General features: G+C 39.7%; 1 protein-coding gene across 2 annotated transcripts in view; it reads left to right on the top strand.

Annotated features, from left to right (window-relative positions):
* Positions 1 to 19,911, top strand: part of NEDD4 (NEDD4 E3 ubiquitin protein ligase) — a 177,920-nt gene that overhangs the window by 128,705 nt on the left and 29,304 nt on the right. For both annotated transcript variants that reach the window (XM_033190033.1, XM_033190034.1), the window contains 7 exons: positions 3,961 to 4,127; positions 6,548 to 6,665; positions 6,750 to 6,917; positions 11,463 to 11,528; positions 15,469 to 15,588; positions 17,781 to 17,981; positions 19,652 to 19,732. In XM_033190033.1, coding sequence (XP_033045924.1) covers positions 3,961 to 4,127; positions 6,548 to 6,665; positions 6,750 to 6,917; positions 11,463 to 11,528; positions 15,469 to 15,588; positions 17,781 to 17,981; positions 19,652 to 19,732 — 921 coding nt within the window. The remainder of the gene's footprint in view (positions 1 to 3,960; positions 4,128 to 6,547; positions 6,666 to 6,749; positions 6,918 to 11,462; positions 11,529 to 15,468; positions 15,589 to 17,780; positions 17,982 to 19,651; positions 19,733 to 19,911) is intronic.

Consider the following 19,911-nt stretch of genomic DNA (forward strand, 5'->3'; position numbering starts at 1 on the left):
TGTATTTTACAAAATTAACATATAAAATGTTGGTTGTACCTCTGAATACTTTCTTCCTTGACCCTCTTTGACTTGATTAAATTGTGAGCAATTATATATTGGCTTTGAGGTTAGTAATTAAATAAGGTTCATTGATACTTAGAAAGTTATTTTATAAAGAATAGCAGCTGATACATATTTAATAGGAAGGCCTGGTATCCAAAAATTGACTGTATAGAGGCATTCTATCCAGTCTTTCTAAATAGTGTTTGATTGTACAACTCTACTTCCACAAACTTGAGACAGGTTTTTCTTAAGCCTTTAATTAAATTAATTTTTGTTCTTTCTCTTCTTGAATTTACTCAGATAATATAAATACATTAAGCAGACATTTAAGGGAGAAATCTCTAAGAAGCTTTAAAAGAAATATTCTTTTGGTACCATTTTTCTAGTGCTGAGTATTTTTATAATCCTTTACAGCAGTAGTGAGAACTATTTTATTAATAAATTGTATTAATCTTAAAGGAAATTAATCAATGATTATATTCAACCAAGAAATATTAAGCTTATATTTTCTCACAAGAGTAAAATATAAAAACTTAACTTAACATGTTTTTGGGATTGAAACCAGAAAAATGCAATCTGATTCAATATATACAAGACTAATTTTTAGGTATGCTAGATCCTATATTATCATAGTTTAAGGGAAAGGAAAAGAAAGAAGGAAGATAAACATGGATGGGCAGACAAAGTAAGAGGATATAGGGAAAGAAGATCATGGAATTTGGGCAATAAAAAGAAAAAAAAACAGATAACAATTCTTATAAAACAGGTAAAAAGGAAAAAAAAAAAAAAGAGAGAAGAAAGGTTGGGCACAGTGGCTCATGCTGGTAATCCCAGCACTTTGGGAGACCAAGGCAGGAGGATTGCTTGAGCCCAGGAGTTTGAGACCAGCCTGGGCAGCATAGCGAGACCCCATCTCTACAAAAAATAAAATAAAAAATTAGCTCGGCATGGTAGTATGCACCTAAAGCCTAAGGTGAAAGATAACTTAAGCTCAGGAGGTCAAGGCTGCAGTGAGCTGTGATGGCACCACTGCACTCCAACCTGGATGTCAGACCATGTGGAGAGAGAGAGAAGAAAGAAAGAGAAATTCCCATCCAGACCTTTTCTCCCAAAATAATTTATTCCATCATCTTGCCCGTCACCTTCTATACAGAGCTAGCCAAAATAGATCAACCTTGCTGCAGAAACCCCTTATCCATTTCTCCCTGCTACCAAAAAACATTCCTTTCCTTCCCAACTCTTTCCTGAGGCCTCGTTTTCAAGTCTAGCCTTCCAACATAGAAGAATTCTCTTCCATCTTGGAAGCAATCCACTGCCTGTCACACAACAGTCATTTACTGCTGATCTCCAGGCCTATAACAGAAACTCTATGTATCTAAGGAAATCATTCTGTGTCAGTTATCCAAGTACCGAAAATGTTTGCCACTTTGTCATTTGCTCTTTGTAACATATATGTATGTTAGTAGTTTTGGCCATACACAAATGTAGGTGTTTTGTTGTCAAATTTATAGATCTTCTCTTTCATGCCTTCAAGGTTTGGTGTCATACTTAACAGTGTCCCACTCTTAAAAAATGTATTTCTAAAATTTTCAACAGTTTGTTACTAATACTTTTTGGTTTCACTTTTAAACGTTTAGATATTATTCAGTCTGTAACTTTTCCTGATACAAGGCATGAGGTAGGGATTCAAGTGAAGTTTTTTCCAAATGGGTGCCCATTTTCTAAGTAATCTGCTTATTTTGCCACCACAGATTTGAAATGTCTTTATCATATTCTAAATTGCTATAAAGTTTTTTTTTTTTTTTTTTTTTGAAACAGAGTCTTGCTCTGTCGCCCAGGCTGGAGTGCAGTGGTGCAATCTCTGCCTCCCGGGCTCAAGCAATTCTCCTGCCTCAGCCTCTCAAGTAGCTGGGATTACAGCTGCCCGCCACCATGCCTGGCTAAGTTTTGTATTTTTAATAGAGACGGGGTTTCACCATGCTGGCCAGGCTGATCTCAAACTCCTGACCTCAAGTGACCCGCCCACCTCGGCTTCCCAAAGTGCTGAGATTTCAGGTGTGAGCCACCATGCCCGGCCAAAATTCCTGTAAAGTTGTGTTTCTTTCTGGGCAAATCTATTGAGCTGCCTGTCAATGCATGCACCAGAACCACACAGCTTTAATTGTTGTCATTTATAATATGTTTTAGCTGGTAGGGTTGATCTTCACTTCTTGCTCTTCTTTTTAAAAATTGTGCTGTTTATTCCTACTTGTTTATGTTTGTATTTGAACTTGAGAATTGCCTTGTTTATTTTTATTTTTTATTTTTTGAGACGGAGTTTTGCTCTCGTTGCCTAGGCTGGAGTGCAATGGCGTGATCTTGGCTCAACGTAACCTCTGCCTCTCGAGTTCAAGCAATCCTCCTGCCTCAGCCTCCCAAGTAGCTGGGATTACAGGCACCCACCACCACGCCCAGCTAATTTTGTATTTTTAGTAGAGTTGGGGTTTCTCCATGTTGGTCAGGCTGGTTTCAAACTCCCGACTTCAGATGATCTGCCTGCCTCGGCTTTCCAAAGTGCTGGAATTATAGGCCTGAGCCACTGTACCCGGCCTATTCTTTTAAAATCATAAAGTAGTTTTGTTGGAATCTTGGTAAACTTGTAGATTAACGTGGGAAGAATTGACACCTTTGTGAAACTGAGTCTTCCCAGCCAAGATCAGACTATGTCTTTCCCTTATTTAAATCTTAACTTTTGTGTCCTTTGGGGAGCACTTTAAAGTTTTCTTCACCAGTTTATTTCAGTTTCTAATGCTTTCCTAACCAATCAGTATTTAATAGAATCTTTGACCTACTGCCTTTTCTTTTATGAGGTTTCTCATATAAAAGCATTAACTCTTGGTACCCTTTTCTATCAGTTCCTACTTTAACTGCCCTAACTAAGGCTTTATGTTAATTTTGCCCCTTGTTAGTCTCTGAGAAACCAAACTTCCAGTGCATTTTTTTTTAATCTTTCTTTGGCTGTTTTATGACTTGATAAAATGCCTTGCCTTGGTCTGGAGGAGAAAGAGAGAAATCAGACAAGGGAATCAGAATGACTTTTCCATCACTAGAGAATTCACTGTAGCAGTTATTTCTAAATCATTTGCCCTTCCCTGTCTTGCCCCTCTATGTATTTGACCTTTATCTAATGATTTTTTCCATGTGTCAGATAGTTATTGATTTCTACTATAAACAAGGTGCTTTCTCTGCAGGAAAGACAATGACCAATGAAAAATAATCCTTGCCCTCATTCAGCTGATAGTTTAGAGAATGGCCTAAGATTACACGAGTAGTTTAAACTATGCTTCTCAATTTCTCAGTGCTTTCCAACTTTCCATGGTTGTTGATTTAAAAGATTTTTTGTCCTTTGTTTCTTCTAGATTTTTTAAAATTTTATTTTTGATTGACAAACAATAATTGTATATATTTATAGAGGACAATGTGATGTTTTGGTATATACTTACAATGCAGAATGCTGAAGTCAGGCTAATTAAATCTGTCACTTCACATACTTTTATTATTTTTTGTTATGAAAATTTTAAATAGATTTGTTTTAAAGTTCTGTTTTATTGTTGTTTTGAGACAGGGTCTGGTTCTGTCACCCAGGCAGAACCTGGTGGAAACTTTACAGGCTTGTGCCTTTAAATTTTTTTTTTGAAAAAGTTTTGGACAATTTTAGACAAAATTTCAATGGTTATCATTTTTGCAAAAAAAAAAAAAAAGTCTTCATTATCATAAAGTATATTATGGCCTTAAAAATTGAGGATTGTTAATTCTGTCTATGCATAATTTCTAAAACTTGGTATAGTAAATCTCTTTTTAAATTTCCTTTAACATATAATTTCTAAAGTTTAAAAAATCATGCATAAACTTAATTGCTACCATCCTGTTTTTCAGCCTGGCTGGGTTGTTTTGGACCAACCAGATGCTGCTTGCCATTTGCAGCAACAACAGGAACCTTCTCCTCTACCTCCAGAGTGGGAAGAGAGGCAGGATATCCTTGGAAGGACCTACTATGTAAACCATGAATCTAGAAGAACACAGTGGAAACGACCAACCCCTCAGTATGTGCTGGTGGCTTTCACAGTTTTAATCTGGAAGCACTTGAACTACCAATTTTCATTTTGAAGTCATGTCTCAGATGGATTCATAACAGTATAGCGATCCATAAACTATAAGAATACTAGGATTTTTATGGCCCAGGACTTTGAAAATCCTAACTCTGCTGTTTCTTTTTTTAAATGACTTGATAATATTCAAAATTATTTGACACTAGATACTACCTTTTTAATTGTTTCTTAATTTTAATAAGTTTTTAATTATTATATAGCCACAAATAGTACATATTTCTTTTTAGGCTGAATTAGAAGTCTTAGAGAATTTTATAGTTTATTATTAAAATATAATAAAATGTTAATTTCTACAGTACTCTTTTTAAAATATAAATTATTTGTAAAATATAAAGGACTCAATAATAAGGGTCTTATGTTAAATGCCCATTTGATAGTCTGGTCAATATCCACACAACTTCCAGCATGCACAGATCAAAGATGGAACGACTTTCAACATATTCTAACTTATGTCTCCTCAGTGATTTTTTTTTGTTATCATTAGATTGTGTATACATTTATAAAATCTCCCATTCATATTTATTCTCAAATCCCCTTCCATTTTTCCTTCCATATAGTCTTATAAAGTCTTCCTTTAGTCTTCTGTTTGAAACATACTTGTAATTTTTTAATGTGTTCATTAGTCTCCTAATTTTTGGCTTTGATATTTTGTGCCTGATATGTGCCAGGCACTTTCATAGATATTTTCTGTTCTCATATCCTTCCAAAACAAATCAGCAATTCAAGTACTTCATGGCACAGAAGCTTCAGTCTTCATAGAGTGAGGTACAGACTGCAAAGCTGAAGACACTATAAAATTCTGCAGAATTGCCCTGTTGCATACCTCAGTATTATGGCAAGCCTTACTTGAGCAAAATGACATTTCTTTCACTGTGGCTGATGTTGTTTTCAGGTAGCCAAAATCAAATATTTGGGGGGGAAAAAAAATGAAGCTTTCCCTTAGAACCATGTATCAAAATTATGTTTTCTTTAGCTACAGTACAGTAAGAACTGGTCTTGCGACTAGCCTGAGCTCATGTGGCGTTAAATAAATGAACAATAATTTTATTATTAAATATTTGAACAAAATTCTTGATCTGATAGACTGGTTATATTAAATGCAAATAATTAGAATAATATAAATGACTGCGGTAAGGGTGTTCAATCTGATTTTTTTTTGTGGGTCCCTAATAGGTATATATATTTGTGGGGTACATGAGATGTTTTGATGTAGGCATGCAAGGCATAATAAAATCACATCATGGAAAATGGGGTGTCCATCCTCACAAGCCTTTATCCTTTGTCTTACAAACAATCCACTTACAGTCTTCTGGTTGTTTTTAAATGTACAATTAAATTATTATTGACTGTAGTCACCTGTTAAGCTGTCAAATACTAGGTCTTATTCATTCTTTCTATTTTTTTTTTAATGCTCATTAACCATCCAATCTGATTTATTGTACTTCTCCTAAGCTCAGATAAATCTTTACTATTACCATTTTCAGAACAGGCTCATGACTGTGTATTACCAAAAACAGATACCATTCCTTACAGATATGTAATTCCTAAGCTTTTCATTATAAAGTTCTTAAACCATCTTTCATTCTGTTCTTCACACTGATGCATGGAGTACTCTACTCCTGGCTTAAGACCAGTTCTAGAAAATGTACTATCTGATATCACAAAGATATATGTGTAACTCTATTATAATAACATGGCAAAATAATATAATGAAATAATCTGTGAAGCGCTCTGATATTCATTCATTCAACAAATATGTTGGAGTACCTATATGTGTTGGACATTATCCTAGACACAGTGACAAACTAAAATATCAAATCAGACATGTTATACCTTTCCACAAAACCTTAAACTCAGTAAGGTACTTTAAATATACCAGTCTGCCTACCCATGATTGAATCTATGCATGTTGAAATAGCCTTTGGTCAAAGACAATACATTTTTTTTTTTTTTTTGAGACGCAGTCTCGCTCTGTCGCCCAGGCTGGAGTGCAGTGGCGTGATCTCGGCTCCCTGCAAGCTCTGCCTCCCAGGTTCACGCCATTCTCCTGCCTCAGCCTCCCGAGTAGCTGGGACTACAGGTGCCCACCACCACGCCCAGCTAATTTTTTGTATTTTTTGGAGAGATGGGGTTTCACCGTGTTGGCCAGGATGGTCTCGATCTCCTGACCTCGTGATCCGCCCGCCTCGGCCTCCCAAAGTGCTGGGATTACAGGCGTGAGCCACCGCGCCCAGCCAGACAATACATTTTTTTATTGATCTAATGTAGTTTTTTTTTTCAACGATCACAGAATCTTTGACAATCATTGTGACTACTTAAGACATGGATGATGGCTTTTTATACTTCCAATATAGGGACAACCTAACAGATGCTGAGAATGGCAACATTCAACTGCAAGCACAACGTGCATTTACCACCAGGCGGCAAATATCCGAGGAAACAGAAAGTGTTGATAACCGAGAGTCTTCCGAGGTACAAGTAGTTTCCTAGTTCTCCTTGATAGACACGTTACAGCAATAAAGTATGTGTGACTCAAGCTTATTCTGTTCATTTTAGAACTGGGAAATTATAAGAGAAGATGAAGCCACCATGTATAGTAGCCAGGCCTTCCCATCACCTCCACCGTCAAGTAACTTGGATGTTCCAACTCATCTTGCAGAAGAATTGAATGCCAGACTCACCATTTTTGGAAATTCAGCCACAAGCCAGTCAGCATCCAGCTCAGTAAGACGCTCTTAGATTTTGTTATGGCTTCAGTAGTTTATATTATGCATATTATACCATTCAACAACTAACTTTTATGTAAAATTTTGTCTTAAATGCAATAATATGTAATAATATGTTAGGGATCTTGGGACTTTATAACATGGGCATTTTTCAAATATCCCCATCAATAGTATGGACCAGAGTCATGGCATCCAAATTTCCGTTATGTGAATACCCTCCAGTCAAAAATCACTAGGGACACATTTGTAATTGAACAACTTGGGTTTGTTATTCATTTCAGCAAGGGAGAACACGCACCATTGGTGTTTTGGTAACAGAATGTTAGAAAAGACTTCAAGGATTTGGGCTCCCGTTAGGTGAATTTGAAGAGGGTTTTAGGAAGTAGGACTTTGCTCTATGTGAGATGCTGTTGGGAAGCAGGGATAATTCTGTAATTTTGCATCTCAAATCTTATCTGTAGTGAGGCCAAAGCTATGATTAGCAAAGTAGAACAGTCACTCACATTTGCCAGGATAGGGAAATGTTTGGTATTTTGTGGCTTGGACAATGTGCATGTTTTGTCTATATTCAGCCACAATTACAGAGTGGTCTTGATTTTGTCTTGATCTTACCTATGAGTGCCAGGCCAGCTCCTGGATGTTAGGGACTGCTTTTCTCTCTCCCAGTTATGCTGAAGTTGGTTTTTTGTTTGTTTGTTTGTTTGTTTTGAGACATCTCACTCTGTCACCTAGACTGGAGTGCAATGGTGCTATCCTGGCTCACTGCAAACTCCACCTCCCAGCTTCAAGCGATTCTCATGCCTCAGCCTCCTGAATAACTGGGATTACAGGCGCACACCACCGCGCCCAACTAATTTTTGTATTTTTAGTAGAGATGGAGGAGTTTGACCCTCTTGGCCAGGCTGGTCTTGAACTCCTGGCCTCAAGTGATCCACCCGCCTCAGACTCCCAAAGTGCTGGGATTACAGGCATGAGCCACTGCTTCTGACCTGAAGTTTTAACATTATATCACAAATGTCAACAACAGGTATATATGAATAAGAACTGATATACTTTGACTAAACAAGGAAATAGATGACATTTTCACTTCAGCCACTACTGTAAAAACTGTTGTCCATAGGGTTCAGAATAAGGTATTCCAGCATATGCTTCTGTGATGAGAACTTCATAGCTAGCTGTCTAAACTCTATCATCAGGGGAAATTCAGTAGGAGACAAAGATTGTTCTCTGAGAGGATGCTATTTGTCATTTCCAGTTGAGGTTTACCTGCCTTTCATTTAGTTAGTAAATATTTACTGACAGCAAGTAAATATTTATTGAGAGCGGCCGGGCGCGGTGGCTCAAGCCTGTAATCCCAGCACTTTGGGAGGCCGAGACGGGCGGATCACGAGGTCAGGAGATCGAGACCATCCTGGCTAACACGGTGAAACCCCGTCTCTACTAAAAATTACAAAAAACTAGCCGGGCGAGGTGGTGGGCGCCTGTAGTCCCAGCTACTCGGGAGGCTGAGGCGGGAGAATGGCGTAAACCCGGGAGGCGGAGCTTGCAGTGAGCTGAGATCCGGCCACTGCACTCCAGCCTGGGCGACAGAGCGAGACTCCGTCTAAAAAAAAAAAAAAAAAAAAAAAAATATTTATTGAGAGCAAGGTACTATATGCTAGTTACTGAGGATACATCAGTAAATAAAATTAACAATATCTCCTGCCTTCATGGGACTTATATTCTAGTGCAGAGGAAAGCAAACTACAACCAGTGGGGCAAATCGGCAGCTGCCTGTTATGAATAATTACCACTGGAATACAGCCACATCATTTGTTTAGATATTGCCCATCTCTGCTTTCACACTACATCATCTGAATTAAGTAGTTACAGCAGCAACCATATGGCCCACAGTCAGTATTTACTGTCTGGACCTGAACAGGAAATGTGTTCTGCTCTAGCATCTTCTTCAAGAACCTTCACAGTAGATAGTTGTACGTGAATATGAATATCCACCAGTAAATCTGCCTGCCTGCCTCCTGCCCTTCCTTCCATTTGTTCTGTCTTCATTCATTTCATTTTTTCACAGGAGAGTAGGACAGGGCAGTCAAAGACCTAAAGAATAAACTACATTAGGCCGGGCACGGTGGCTCACGCCCATCGTCCCAGCACTTTGGGAGGCTGAGGTGGACAGATGGCTTGAGGTCAGGAGTTCAAGACCAGCCTGGACAATATGGCGAAACCTTGTCACTACTAAAAATACAAAAATTAGCTGGGTGTGGTGGTGCACACCTGTAATCCCAGCTACTCGGGAGGCTGAGGTAGAAGAATTGCTTGAACCCAGGAGGCAGAGGTTGCAGTGAGCCAAGATCGCACCATTGCACTCCAGCTTGGGTGACAGTGAAACTCCGTCTCAAGAAAAAAAAAGAATAAACTATATTGATTCACTGGTGATAAATCACATGCAATCCCATTCCCTTTCTTCCTGGTATTTTTTTTTTTACTTAAAGTAATACCTGGCAACCATATAGTGTGATACTGTGCAGCCATTGAAGAGAACAAGGTGGGCTCAAGTGTATATGTTGGATGGAACAATCCCTAAGAGATGTTGATAAATGAAAAACAGCAAGGTACAGAACAGTGTGTTTGTTATGCCAGGATTTATGTAAATTACTTAAATGCAGAGCATAAATGTATGTATGATTTACTCACGAACTAAACAGGAAACTAGTGACGTTGCTTGCCTCTGAAGAGAGGCAAAGAATGAACAGGATATATATTGTTTGTACCTTTTGGTTTTTTGAGATAGGATCTCACTCTGTCACCCAGGCTGGAGTGCAGTAGCATGATCATAGCTCACCGCAATCTCAAACTTCTGAGCTCAAGGGATTCTCCCACCTCAGCCTCTGGAGTAGCTGGTACTACAGGCATGTACCCCCACTAATTTTTTTAAAAAAATTTTGTAGAGGCTGGGTATAGTATTGTTGCCCAGGCTTCTTTCGAATTTTATAACATGAATGATTGTTATCTATTTTTTAAAAATATTTTAAAAGCACTATATGGTTACGGTTATAAATTGAGATTGTATTTAGTTATATAAAATAAAACTTAAGGCTGGGCATCGTGGCTCACACCTGTAATTCCAGCACTTTGAGAGGCCAAGGCGGGCAGATCACATGAGGTCAGGAGTTCGAGACCAGCCTGGCCAACATGGCGAAACCCCGTCTCCATTAAAAATATAAAAATTAGCCGGGTACGGTGGCACGTGTCTGTAATCCCAGCTACTCAGTAGGCTGAGGCAGGAGAATTGCTTGAACCTGGGAGGTGGAGGTTGCAGTGAGACAAGATCGCGCCACTGCATTCCAGCCTGGGCGACAGAGCAAGACTCTGGCTCAAAAAAACAAATAAGTAAAATAAATAAATAATAAATAATAAATAAATAAAAATTAAATCGTCCGTCTTACCACTAGTGTATGCTCCCTCAGTTACTATTAGTGGTCAGACTAAAGAATAAATGATATTGATTTGCTGATGATAAATCACATGCATACACATATGGAAACCTTTTCTCTATATTCATAAACATGCATGCATACACATATATTTGTAGATGATTTTTTAGCCTGAGATCATCTTAAACATACTTTTTGGTAACTTACTTTGTTCACTTGCTGTCCCTTAGACATTGAACCATTTCAGTATATATAGATGTACTCCTTTAAAAACCAACTAAAACAATCATTAAACTCTGGCATATTCCATTGTACAAGTAGTCCTTAAGGTATTTCACCAGTCTCCTATTAAAAGACTTTAGATTGTTTACAGTACTATTATAAACAGTACTACAGTGGATATTCTCATTTAATTTGTACGTGCATTGTCAATTTTGATGTCGTTAAATAACAAAACTAAGATATTTTGGATAGTGATAATAGCATGAATAGAAAAACATAAGGAAAGAATGAACAAGAGATTTCCAGGAAACAAGTAGTCTGGAATGTCCAGGGGGTAGATTGCAAAGTGGGAAGTGGCAGAAGAAGTCAGGAAGAGGCAGGTCGTGGTGCTCAGGAAGCATTGTTTTCTGTGCTGTCATGGGCTTCAGCTCCAGAATGACAGGACTGGCTGTGCACTGCAGGATGCTCTGAACCTGCAGCGCGCAGCATGGAGAATGGACTTAAGGAAGTAAGACTTGCAATGAGGAAACCTATTAGGATATTGCTGTCATTGTCATTGAAGTGACAAAAGATGAAAACTTGAAGTTAAAACAACAATAAAACTAGTAAGTAAAGTGGAGAGAGAGTGTATTTGAGAATAGTTTCTGTGAGACATTCAAGAGAAGGTGTCCAGGAGGCAGTCCGGCACCCGGGGCGTGGGAGCTGGATGTGTGAAGGTGTCCACGTAGGGGGCTGAGAGCGACCACGTGCCTCAGCCTGCAGTCTCGACAGCTGCATCCTAGCCAGCCTTCTCTTCCCTGTCATACTTACCCTCACTACCTTAGCTGATGCTCAAAGACAAATCACAAATCTCAAAGTATTCTCCTTCTGTTGTCTTGGTTTTTCACAAGAATCATTCCAGCAGAAGAGGCAGCTTACAAGCCTATACTTTTGAGGAACAACCTGCACTTCCTGTGGTGAGTTTTACCCTCTCCCATCAATCAATAAAAATATAAAACTCAACATCTCTTTTTATTTTTTATTTTTTGGAAGACTGAGTGTGAATGTTTGCCTTACAGGGAACTAATACAGCAGAGAATGTAGGCTCCAGGTGGTGATGTTCAGGGAAAGGCCTTAAAGACAAAACATGCAGAACTGTCTCTCCCATGTTAAAAGCAAAGTCTCTGCATGCTGGTGACTGTGGGTGGCATCTGGGCTTGTCGGTTGAAGCGCTGTGCTGGCTAGAGGTGGTCCGCTGCATGCAGCATACAATTCAGGATCACTGTGTCCAGTTGCCGATGCTCTGCGTAAGCACATGGCATCCAGCAGCCATGTCTGCCCTGTACCTGAAGCATAGCCAGGGTTTCATCACTCAGGTGTGCACTGGCATTGACACACCCAGTGGCCAGGCTGGAGTTTATCAGTCCCTGGTCTGTTTCTTCCCTGCAGTATCACATCCACCAGTCTACTAAGGCCTTCTGCTTCCTGCTCAGTGCTGTCCCAGCCACAGCCTGGATGGCAGCTTGAACCTTAACCCTGCCTCCATCCTCTTCCTGACACAAGCCTCACTACTCTGAGTGTGTCTCTCTTTTCCAGATGCCCTACTTGTTTTTGAAACCAAAGTAAAACTCCCAGGCTCCCAGCCTCTTCAGCCTACCCTTCTCCTTATCCCCCAATAGAAGCCTCCTGCTGCCTTCATTCCTGTCTATGCTTTTTCTTCCAAGCAGACTGTTGCCATGTCCTGGTTCTCTCCCGCTTCTGAGTCTGCATGCATTCCATTTCCCCGCTTGGAATGGCTTTCTCATTTTCTTCCCCAGCCATGTGGAATTTGGAATGGCAGTCTAGATATGAGCTTTGAAAAATAGGGTATGTTCTAGCACAGCAATGCAGAGGCTTCAAAATCCTTAGCCCACGAGTGGTTTATCTGTCTGAATAACACCCTGCACTAAGAAGGGGACACAGATCTGGGCTGAGGAATGAGACGTCACCCACCTATGTATCCATTGCTCTGGCCAATATTGACCATCAACAAGAGGACAGATGCCATTGAAAGACGACCTTCGCCAGCCTTACTGTCACTCACTGTCATCTGTCCAGCCTCCTCCATTAGATCAGAGCCTGCTCGAGTCGAGTTCCTTGGTATTTTTTCCTCTGCACCTTGTAATGTCCTCTATACAATGAATATGTGGAAGTTCTCATTGACTGACAGACATTCACCCAAGACACAACTTTAGGTGCTTCAGATGAGCAGCAGAATCTTGAGATGATTTATATTTTACGTACCAGAAAAGTTGTTTCCATGCCTTTTTTTTCCCTCAATACATTGATTGGGTTGTTTTTTTTTTTTAAGAGCTTTCTTGGAGTGTAATTTATATACCATAAAATCCAGCCATGTTTGATCATACAATTAAAGAGTTTTTTTAAATGTATACAGTTATGGAGACATCACTACAATCAAGTTTAAGAACCTTCTATCACCCCGAAAAGTTCCCTCAATCCCTATGCCTACTCTCAGTTGCAAGGAACCACTCATCTGCTCTCTGTTGCTACAGTTTCGCCTTTTCTAGAAATCTCATGTAAAGGGAGTCATAGGGTGTAAGCTTATGTGTCTGATCTTTTTCACTGACCATGCTGTTTTTCACATAGATCCATGTTATTGCATGCCTCTATTAGTGCACGGTATTCCATTGTAGAGATAGATCCACTACATTTATCTGTTCACCAGTTGATGGACATTTGTAGAACTGGGCAGCATTTAAATCCATCATTTTGTGATCTAACAGTTCATCACAACTGTCAGCAAAGTATGTAGGGCTCCTGTGTATCTAGTAAGTGGTGTCTTCAGTGTGGAGACTGGTGGTGATGGTTTTTATGTTGTAAGCCACCTTAAGGAGCCACACCAAACCAGGTCTAATGTAGTTCAAAATGACAACAGGAAGGCCAGATTTAGGACTTTTTTTTTTTTTTTTTTTTTTTTTTTTTTGAGACAGAGTCTTGCTCTGTTGCCCAGGCTGGAGTGCAATGGCGCAGTCTCAGCTCACTGCAACCTCCGCCTCCTGGGTTCAAGCGATTCTCCTGCCTCAGCCTCCCGAGTAGCTGGGACTGCAGGCATGCACCACCATACCCAGCTAATTTTTGTGGGTTTTTTTTTTGAGTCGGAGTTTTGCTCTGTTGCCCAGGCTAGAGTGCAATGGTGCGATCTCAGATCACTGTAACCCCTACCTCCCAGTTCAAGCACTTCTCCTGTCTCAGCCTCCTGAGTAGCTGGGATAGGTGCCCACCACCATGCCCAGTTAATTTTTTTTGTATTTTTAGTAGAGACGAGGTTTCACCATGTTGGCCAGGCTGGCCTCAACCTCCTGAACTCAGGTGATCCACCCACCTCAGCCCTTCAAAATGCTGGGATTATAGGGGTGAGCCACTACACCCAGCCTGGATTTAGGACTATTTTAAGTAAGCCTGGAAGTAACCAAACCTCTCTTTACTCATTTGTAACAAACTATGATAAATAGCATCTCCTAGCTTTTAGAGAAACAAGGCAGGAGTAACCCTTGATTCAGCAGATAAGCATGACTTCTGTTGTTAGATTACCTGGGTTCAAATCTCAGCTCCATTCCTTAGAAGCAATGTCACTTAACAGGTTACTTCCATCACTCTCGGCCTTTTGGCTAAGATCAAGTGTAGTAACAAGTTACTTTCATATGGTAAGCTTCTGTTTACTCAACAGTAAAATGAGCCAGTATTAGTAATTATCTCATTGAAATTTGGGTGGGAAATAAATGACAGTATCCGTGTTAAACAGAGCGTGTGCTTGTTATTGTTGGGATGTTTTATTAGGGTTGTTATCACTCTCATCATTATTGTTCTAGTGTTTTTTTTTCCCAAGTGAAATACCATACACTTTATTTTGCACATTTTAAAATATTTAAAATGTGGTTTACTTCACTAAAATGTATAATTTACCTATTTTTATTATAATACATGGTTTTAGTTCAAAATAAAATAAAATATGAATTGTTTTAAAGCAAGCAAGTAGTGAAGAAGGGATGTGGTGCTTTCAAAGGATTCTTTCTTATTAATATTTAATTCTTCTGGCCAGGCACAGTGGTTCATGCCTGTAACCTCAGCATTCTGGGAGGCCGAGGCAGGTAGATCACTTGATGTCAGGAGTTCAGGACCAGCCTGGCCAATATGGTGAAACCCTGTTGTTCCTAAAAATACAAAAACTAGCGGCCGGGCGCGGTGGCTCAAGCCTGTAATCCCAGCACTTTGGGAGGCCGAGACGGGCGGATCACGAGATCAGGAGATCGAGACCATCCTGGCTAACCCGGTGAAACCCCGTCTCTACTAAAAACTACAAAAAACTATCCGGGCGAGGTGGCGGGCACCTGTAATCCCAGCTACTCGGGAGGCTGAGGCAGGAGAATGGCTTAAACCTGGGAGGCGAAGCTTGCAGTGAGCTGAGATCCGGCCACTGCACTCCAGCCTGAGCGACAGAGCAAGACTCCGTCTCAAAAAAAAAAAAAAAAAAAAACACACACAAAAACCCAAAAACTAGCTGCATGTGTTGGCACATGCCTGTAATCCCAGCTACTCGGGAGGCTGAGGCATGAGAATAGCTTGAACCCAAGAGGCAGAGGTTGCAGTGAGCCAAGATTGCACCACTGCACTCCAGCCTGGGCAACAGAGCAAGACTCTGTTTCTCTCTCTCTCTCTCTCTCTCTCTCTCTCTCTATATATATATATATATATATGTATATATATATATTTCTAGAAAAGGCAAAATTGTAGCAACAGAGAGCAGATGAGTGGTTGATTCAGGCTGAGAGTAGGGATAGGGACGGAGGGAACTTTTGGGGGTGATAGAAGGATTCTTAAACTTGATGTATTTAATTCTTCTGTTATGCTTCACTGTAGCTTTTGCCTACTTCATCTGGATTACCACCAGGTTGGGAAGAAAAACAAGATGAAAGAGGAAGATCATATTATGTAGATCACAATTCCAGAACGACTACTTGGACAAAGCCCACTGTACAGGTAGCCTGCATTTTGTTCACTTGCTTTCTTACAGGATTTCAACTGTCACATCCCTATGTCAACTAGTACATCACTTTGTAGTATACGCTGGATACTTCTAGAATCTTTTTTTTTTGAGATGGAGTCTCGCTGTTGTCACCCAGGCTGGAGTGCAATGGCGCGATCTCGGCTCACTGCACCTCTGCCTCCTGGGTTCAAGCAATTCTCCTGCCTCAGCGTCCCAAGTAGCTGGGACTACAGACGCACACCACCACACCCAGCTAATTTTTGTATTTTTAGTAGAGATGGGGTTTCACTGTGTTGGCCAGACTGAGCTGAAACTTCTATCTCAGGTGATCCACCCACCTCGGCCTCCTAAAGTGCTGGGATTACAGGCATGAGCCACCGTGCCTGGCCGTAGCATCTTCTAATTATTTATTTTCTGACACTGATGTTAAGTGTCTACCATTCCCTATGAATCTCTAATATACATGAATTACCACTTGTTATTATATAAAGCAAGTTCAAATGAGAATAAGGAAAAAGCAAATGATCTGGTTTTGGGATATTTTTGTCATTTGAATAGTTAAGATCATTATTTTAACTAAAAGATAATCTTGGCAATTGGTATCTATTAAAGAAGTTTATGCTGGGTCGGGCAAGGTGTCTCATGCCTGTAAACCCAGCACTTTGGGAGGCCTAGGTGGGTGGATCACCTGAGGTTGGGAGTTCAAGATCAGCCTGACCAACATGGTGAAACCCCGTCTCTACTAAAAATACAAAAATTAGCCAGGTGTGGTGGGCGCATGCCTGTAATCCCAGCTACTCGGGAGCTGAGGCAGGAGAATCACTTGAACCCAGAAGGCAGAGGTTACAGTGAGCCGAGATCGTGCCATTATGCTCCAGCCTGGGCAACGAGAGCAAAACTTCATCTCAAAAAAAAAAAAAAAAAAAGTTTATGCTGATGACACCTCCCCTTGGCAATAGTGTCATCTATAATATTTCCTTGTAAGTGTTTAGCAAAATATTTATTTTCTCTTACCACCATGTCTCTTCTTGAGAAATTTTTTAACACTGAAAAGTGTAGAGAATAATATAGCAAATGCACATATTCTTTACACTCAGAATTACCATCATTAACAAGTTACCATATTAATTTCTAGACGTTTTATTTTTAAAAATAAAGTCTTATAGATTAAGCTAAATTCCTTTTAGCCAAGCTCTTGGTCCCATTCCCCAGGGGGAACCACCATCTTGAATTTCTTGTGTATTCTTTTAGCCTTTTACATAAAGAGCTTTAAAAATGTAAAATAAAATTAGCCAAGTGTGGTGGCGCATGCCTGTAATCCCAGCTACTTGGGAGGCTGAGGTCGGAGAATTGATCGAACCTGGGAGGCGGAGCTTGCAGTGAGCCGAGATTGCGCCCCTGTACTCCAGCCTGGGCAACAGAGCAAAACTCCGTCTCCAAAAAAAAAAGAAAAGAAAATGTAAAATATTGTTTATATGCCTGTGTTTCTAATTTTGCAACGAGAGAACACTCGTTTTATTTTACAGAATGAGGTGTTCCTCAATTAAGAAAAACCTTGCCCCATAAGTCTACACCTTTTTTTGCTTAACATTGTTTTAAAGCTCTGTCTATATTGTTATTTATAGATCCAGTGTATTTCTCTTAACTACTAATATTCCATCATGAATATATTACATTTCACTTATCCATTTCTGTGGTAGATATTTACCATTCATTTTGTCTGCCCAACATTTGAATCTACTTCTGTGTATGAGGAATTCCCCATCCCATGAATTTTGGGAAAACAAAGACGACCTCCTCCTATAGGCACCAGAGCTCCCCTTGCAGCTAGGGCTTGAGCTTGTGGACCTCGCTCCTTCAGTCAGATGCACCCACAGCAGACTGTTAACTACCATCTTACTGCTTGAGAATGAGTTGAGAAATTATAAATTACTGTAAAAATAAAGTTATACAAAATAATGTATTGGAAAAGTGTTATTAAATGTTATTAAATGTAATGCATTATTAAAATGTTGGGAAAATATTAATATGCCATAACTACATTTGAAAATGAGCCTCAAATTTGTAGAGTCTCTTTAATGGAGGGTGTGTATTCTATTTGCAGGTTAGGTTACCTTTTTAATTGCATCTATTTGTGAGTTTTCTCTCTATAAAATATTACAGTATGATTTCATTAATATGCTAGGCCACAGTGGAGACCAGTCAGCTGACATCAAGCCAGAGTTCTGCGGGCCCTCAATTACAAGCCTCCACCAGTGATTCAAGCCAGCAGGTGACCCAGCCATCTGAAATTGAGCAAGGATTCCTTCCTAAAGGCTGGGAAGTCCGACATGCGCCAAATGGGAGGCCTTTCTTTATTGACCACAACACTAAAACCACCACCTGGGTAAGTTTGACACTCTTCCATTTAAATTTATAACAACAATAATCATCTCTTATGTATAGTTCCTTACAATCTTTAAGTGTGTATTTCTATAACCTGTGTTTCCTAATATTCATTGAAAGATATATTGAATTCTTAATAATATTATATGTATTCAAGAGAATGCTTATGCCTTTTTTAAATATTGTTTTGGATTACGGAGATATTCATGTTTCTTCCTATTTCCAGTTTTTGGCTCACTAGCCACAAATGCTTAGGAAGATATATAGGAATAACTCTTTGCTTTTATATGAGGCTTTATAGCTCCAAAGCACTTTTGAATCCGTATCTCATTTAATATCAGAAAAACCTTGTGAGGCTAGGTAGAACAAGTATTTTTATTTTAAGATAAGGCTTAAAGTTGTTTAGTGCTTGGCTTACCACTAATAGAAAAATTACTTAAAGGCCGGGTACAGTGACTCACGCCTGTAATCCCAGCACTTTGGAAGTCTGAGGGGGGCAGATCACAAAGTCAGGAGATCAAGAACATCCTGGCTAACATGGTGAAACCTCGTTTCTACTAAAAATACAAAAAAATTAGTCAGGCATGGTGGTGAGTGCCTGTAGTCCCAGCTGCTTGGGAGACTGAGGCTGGAGAATGGCGTGAACCCAGGAGGTGGAGCTTGCGGTGAGCTGGGATCACGCCACTGCACTCCAGCCTGGGCAACAGAGCGAGACTCCATCTCAAAAAAATAAATAAATAAAAAGAAAAATTACTTAAAATTAGCAGCAGATGAATAGATTTTAATTAATTATTAAAAGACCAACATAGCTTAAATAATACTAAATTTATTTAATAAATTAATACTATTAAGATAATATATGTAAATTAAACGAAATAAATTGAATTTTGTTCTCTTTTTTAACATTCTGAATTGGCCTTTGATAACGTTTTTGGGCTTACCTTCCTGTTATTCAAAAATATTAATCAACCCTTGTACAGATAGCTGGCAAAATGCATGTTCTGGGGTTTAGAAATATCATGTGGTCCAGGGCCGGGCACGGTGGCTCACGCCTGTAATCCCAGCACTTTGGGAGGCCAAGGTGAGTGGATCACCTGAGGTCAGGAGTTCAAGACTAGCCTGGCCAACATGGTGAAACCCCATCTCTACTAAAAATACAAAAATTAGCCGGGCATGGTAGTGCATGCCTGTAATCCCAGCTACTCAGGAGACTGAGGCAGGAGAATCCCTGGAACCTGGGGGGCAGAGGTTGCAGTGAGCCGAGATGGTGCCATTGCATTCCAGCCTGGGTGACAAGAGTGAAACTCCGTCTCAAAAAAAATGAACGAAAGAAATATCATGTGGTCCAATTTAATGTCCCACTCTTTCACCAGTTTTTACATAGAGAAAAGCCGTATGTGACACATTTCCTAAAGAGTGGGGCAAAAGAGATTACCAGTTAGTGGTGATCCCTGAGAACTGCTCCTTATTCCCTTTGATATTATAGCCTGAGAGTGATAGATTTTAGAAAGAGAAAATATTATGTCACATATTTAGGAAATAAAGTATAAATTGACTTTTACAAGAGAATATTGTAAGTATCCATGGATGCTAGAAAACATGGTAACAGACTGACTTTCATTGTTTTAAAATTTGTGTGTGTGTTGTTCCTTATTTACTCTACCAAAAAAGGAAGATCCAAGATTGAAAATTCCAGCCCATCTGAGAGGAAAGGCATCACTTGATACTTCCAGCGATCTAGGGCCTTTACCTGTAAGTGTATAGAAATGCTAACCCGTCTAACTTGGCTATCTCAAATATTTTGTATTTTTGGATATAGTAGTTCTTTATCAGCTATAATTAATATTATTATTAAAATGTAGGCTGGGCGCGGTGGCTCATGCCTGTAATCCCAGCACTTTGGGAGGCTGAGGCGGGTGGATCACGAGGTC

This window comes from Trachypithecus francoisi, unplaced genomic scaffold (genome assembly GCF_009764315.1).
Source record: "Trachypithecus francoisi isolate TF-2019V2 unplaced genomic scaffold, Tfra_2.0 Lachesis_group3, whole genome shotgun sequence".
NCBI classification, from domain to species: Eukaryota; Metazoa; Chordata; class Mammalia; order Primates; family Cercopithecidae; genus Trachypithecus; species Trachypithecus francoisi.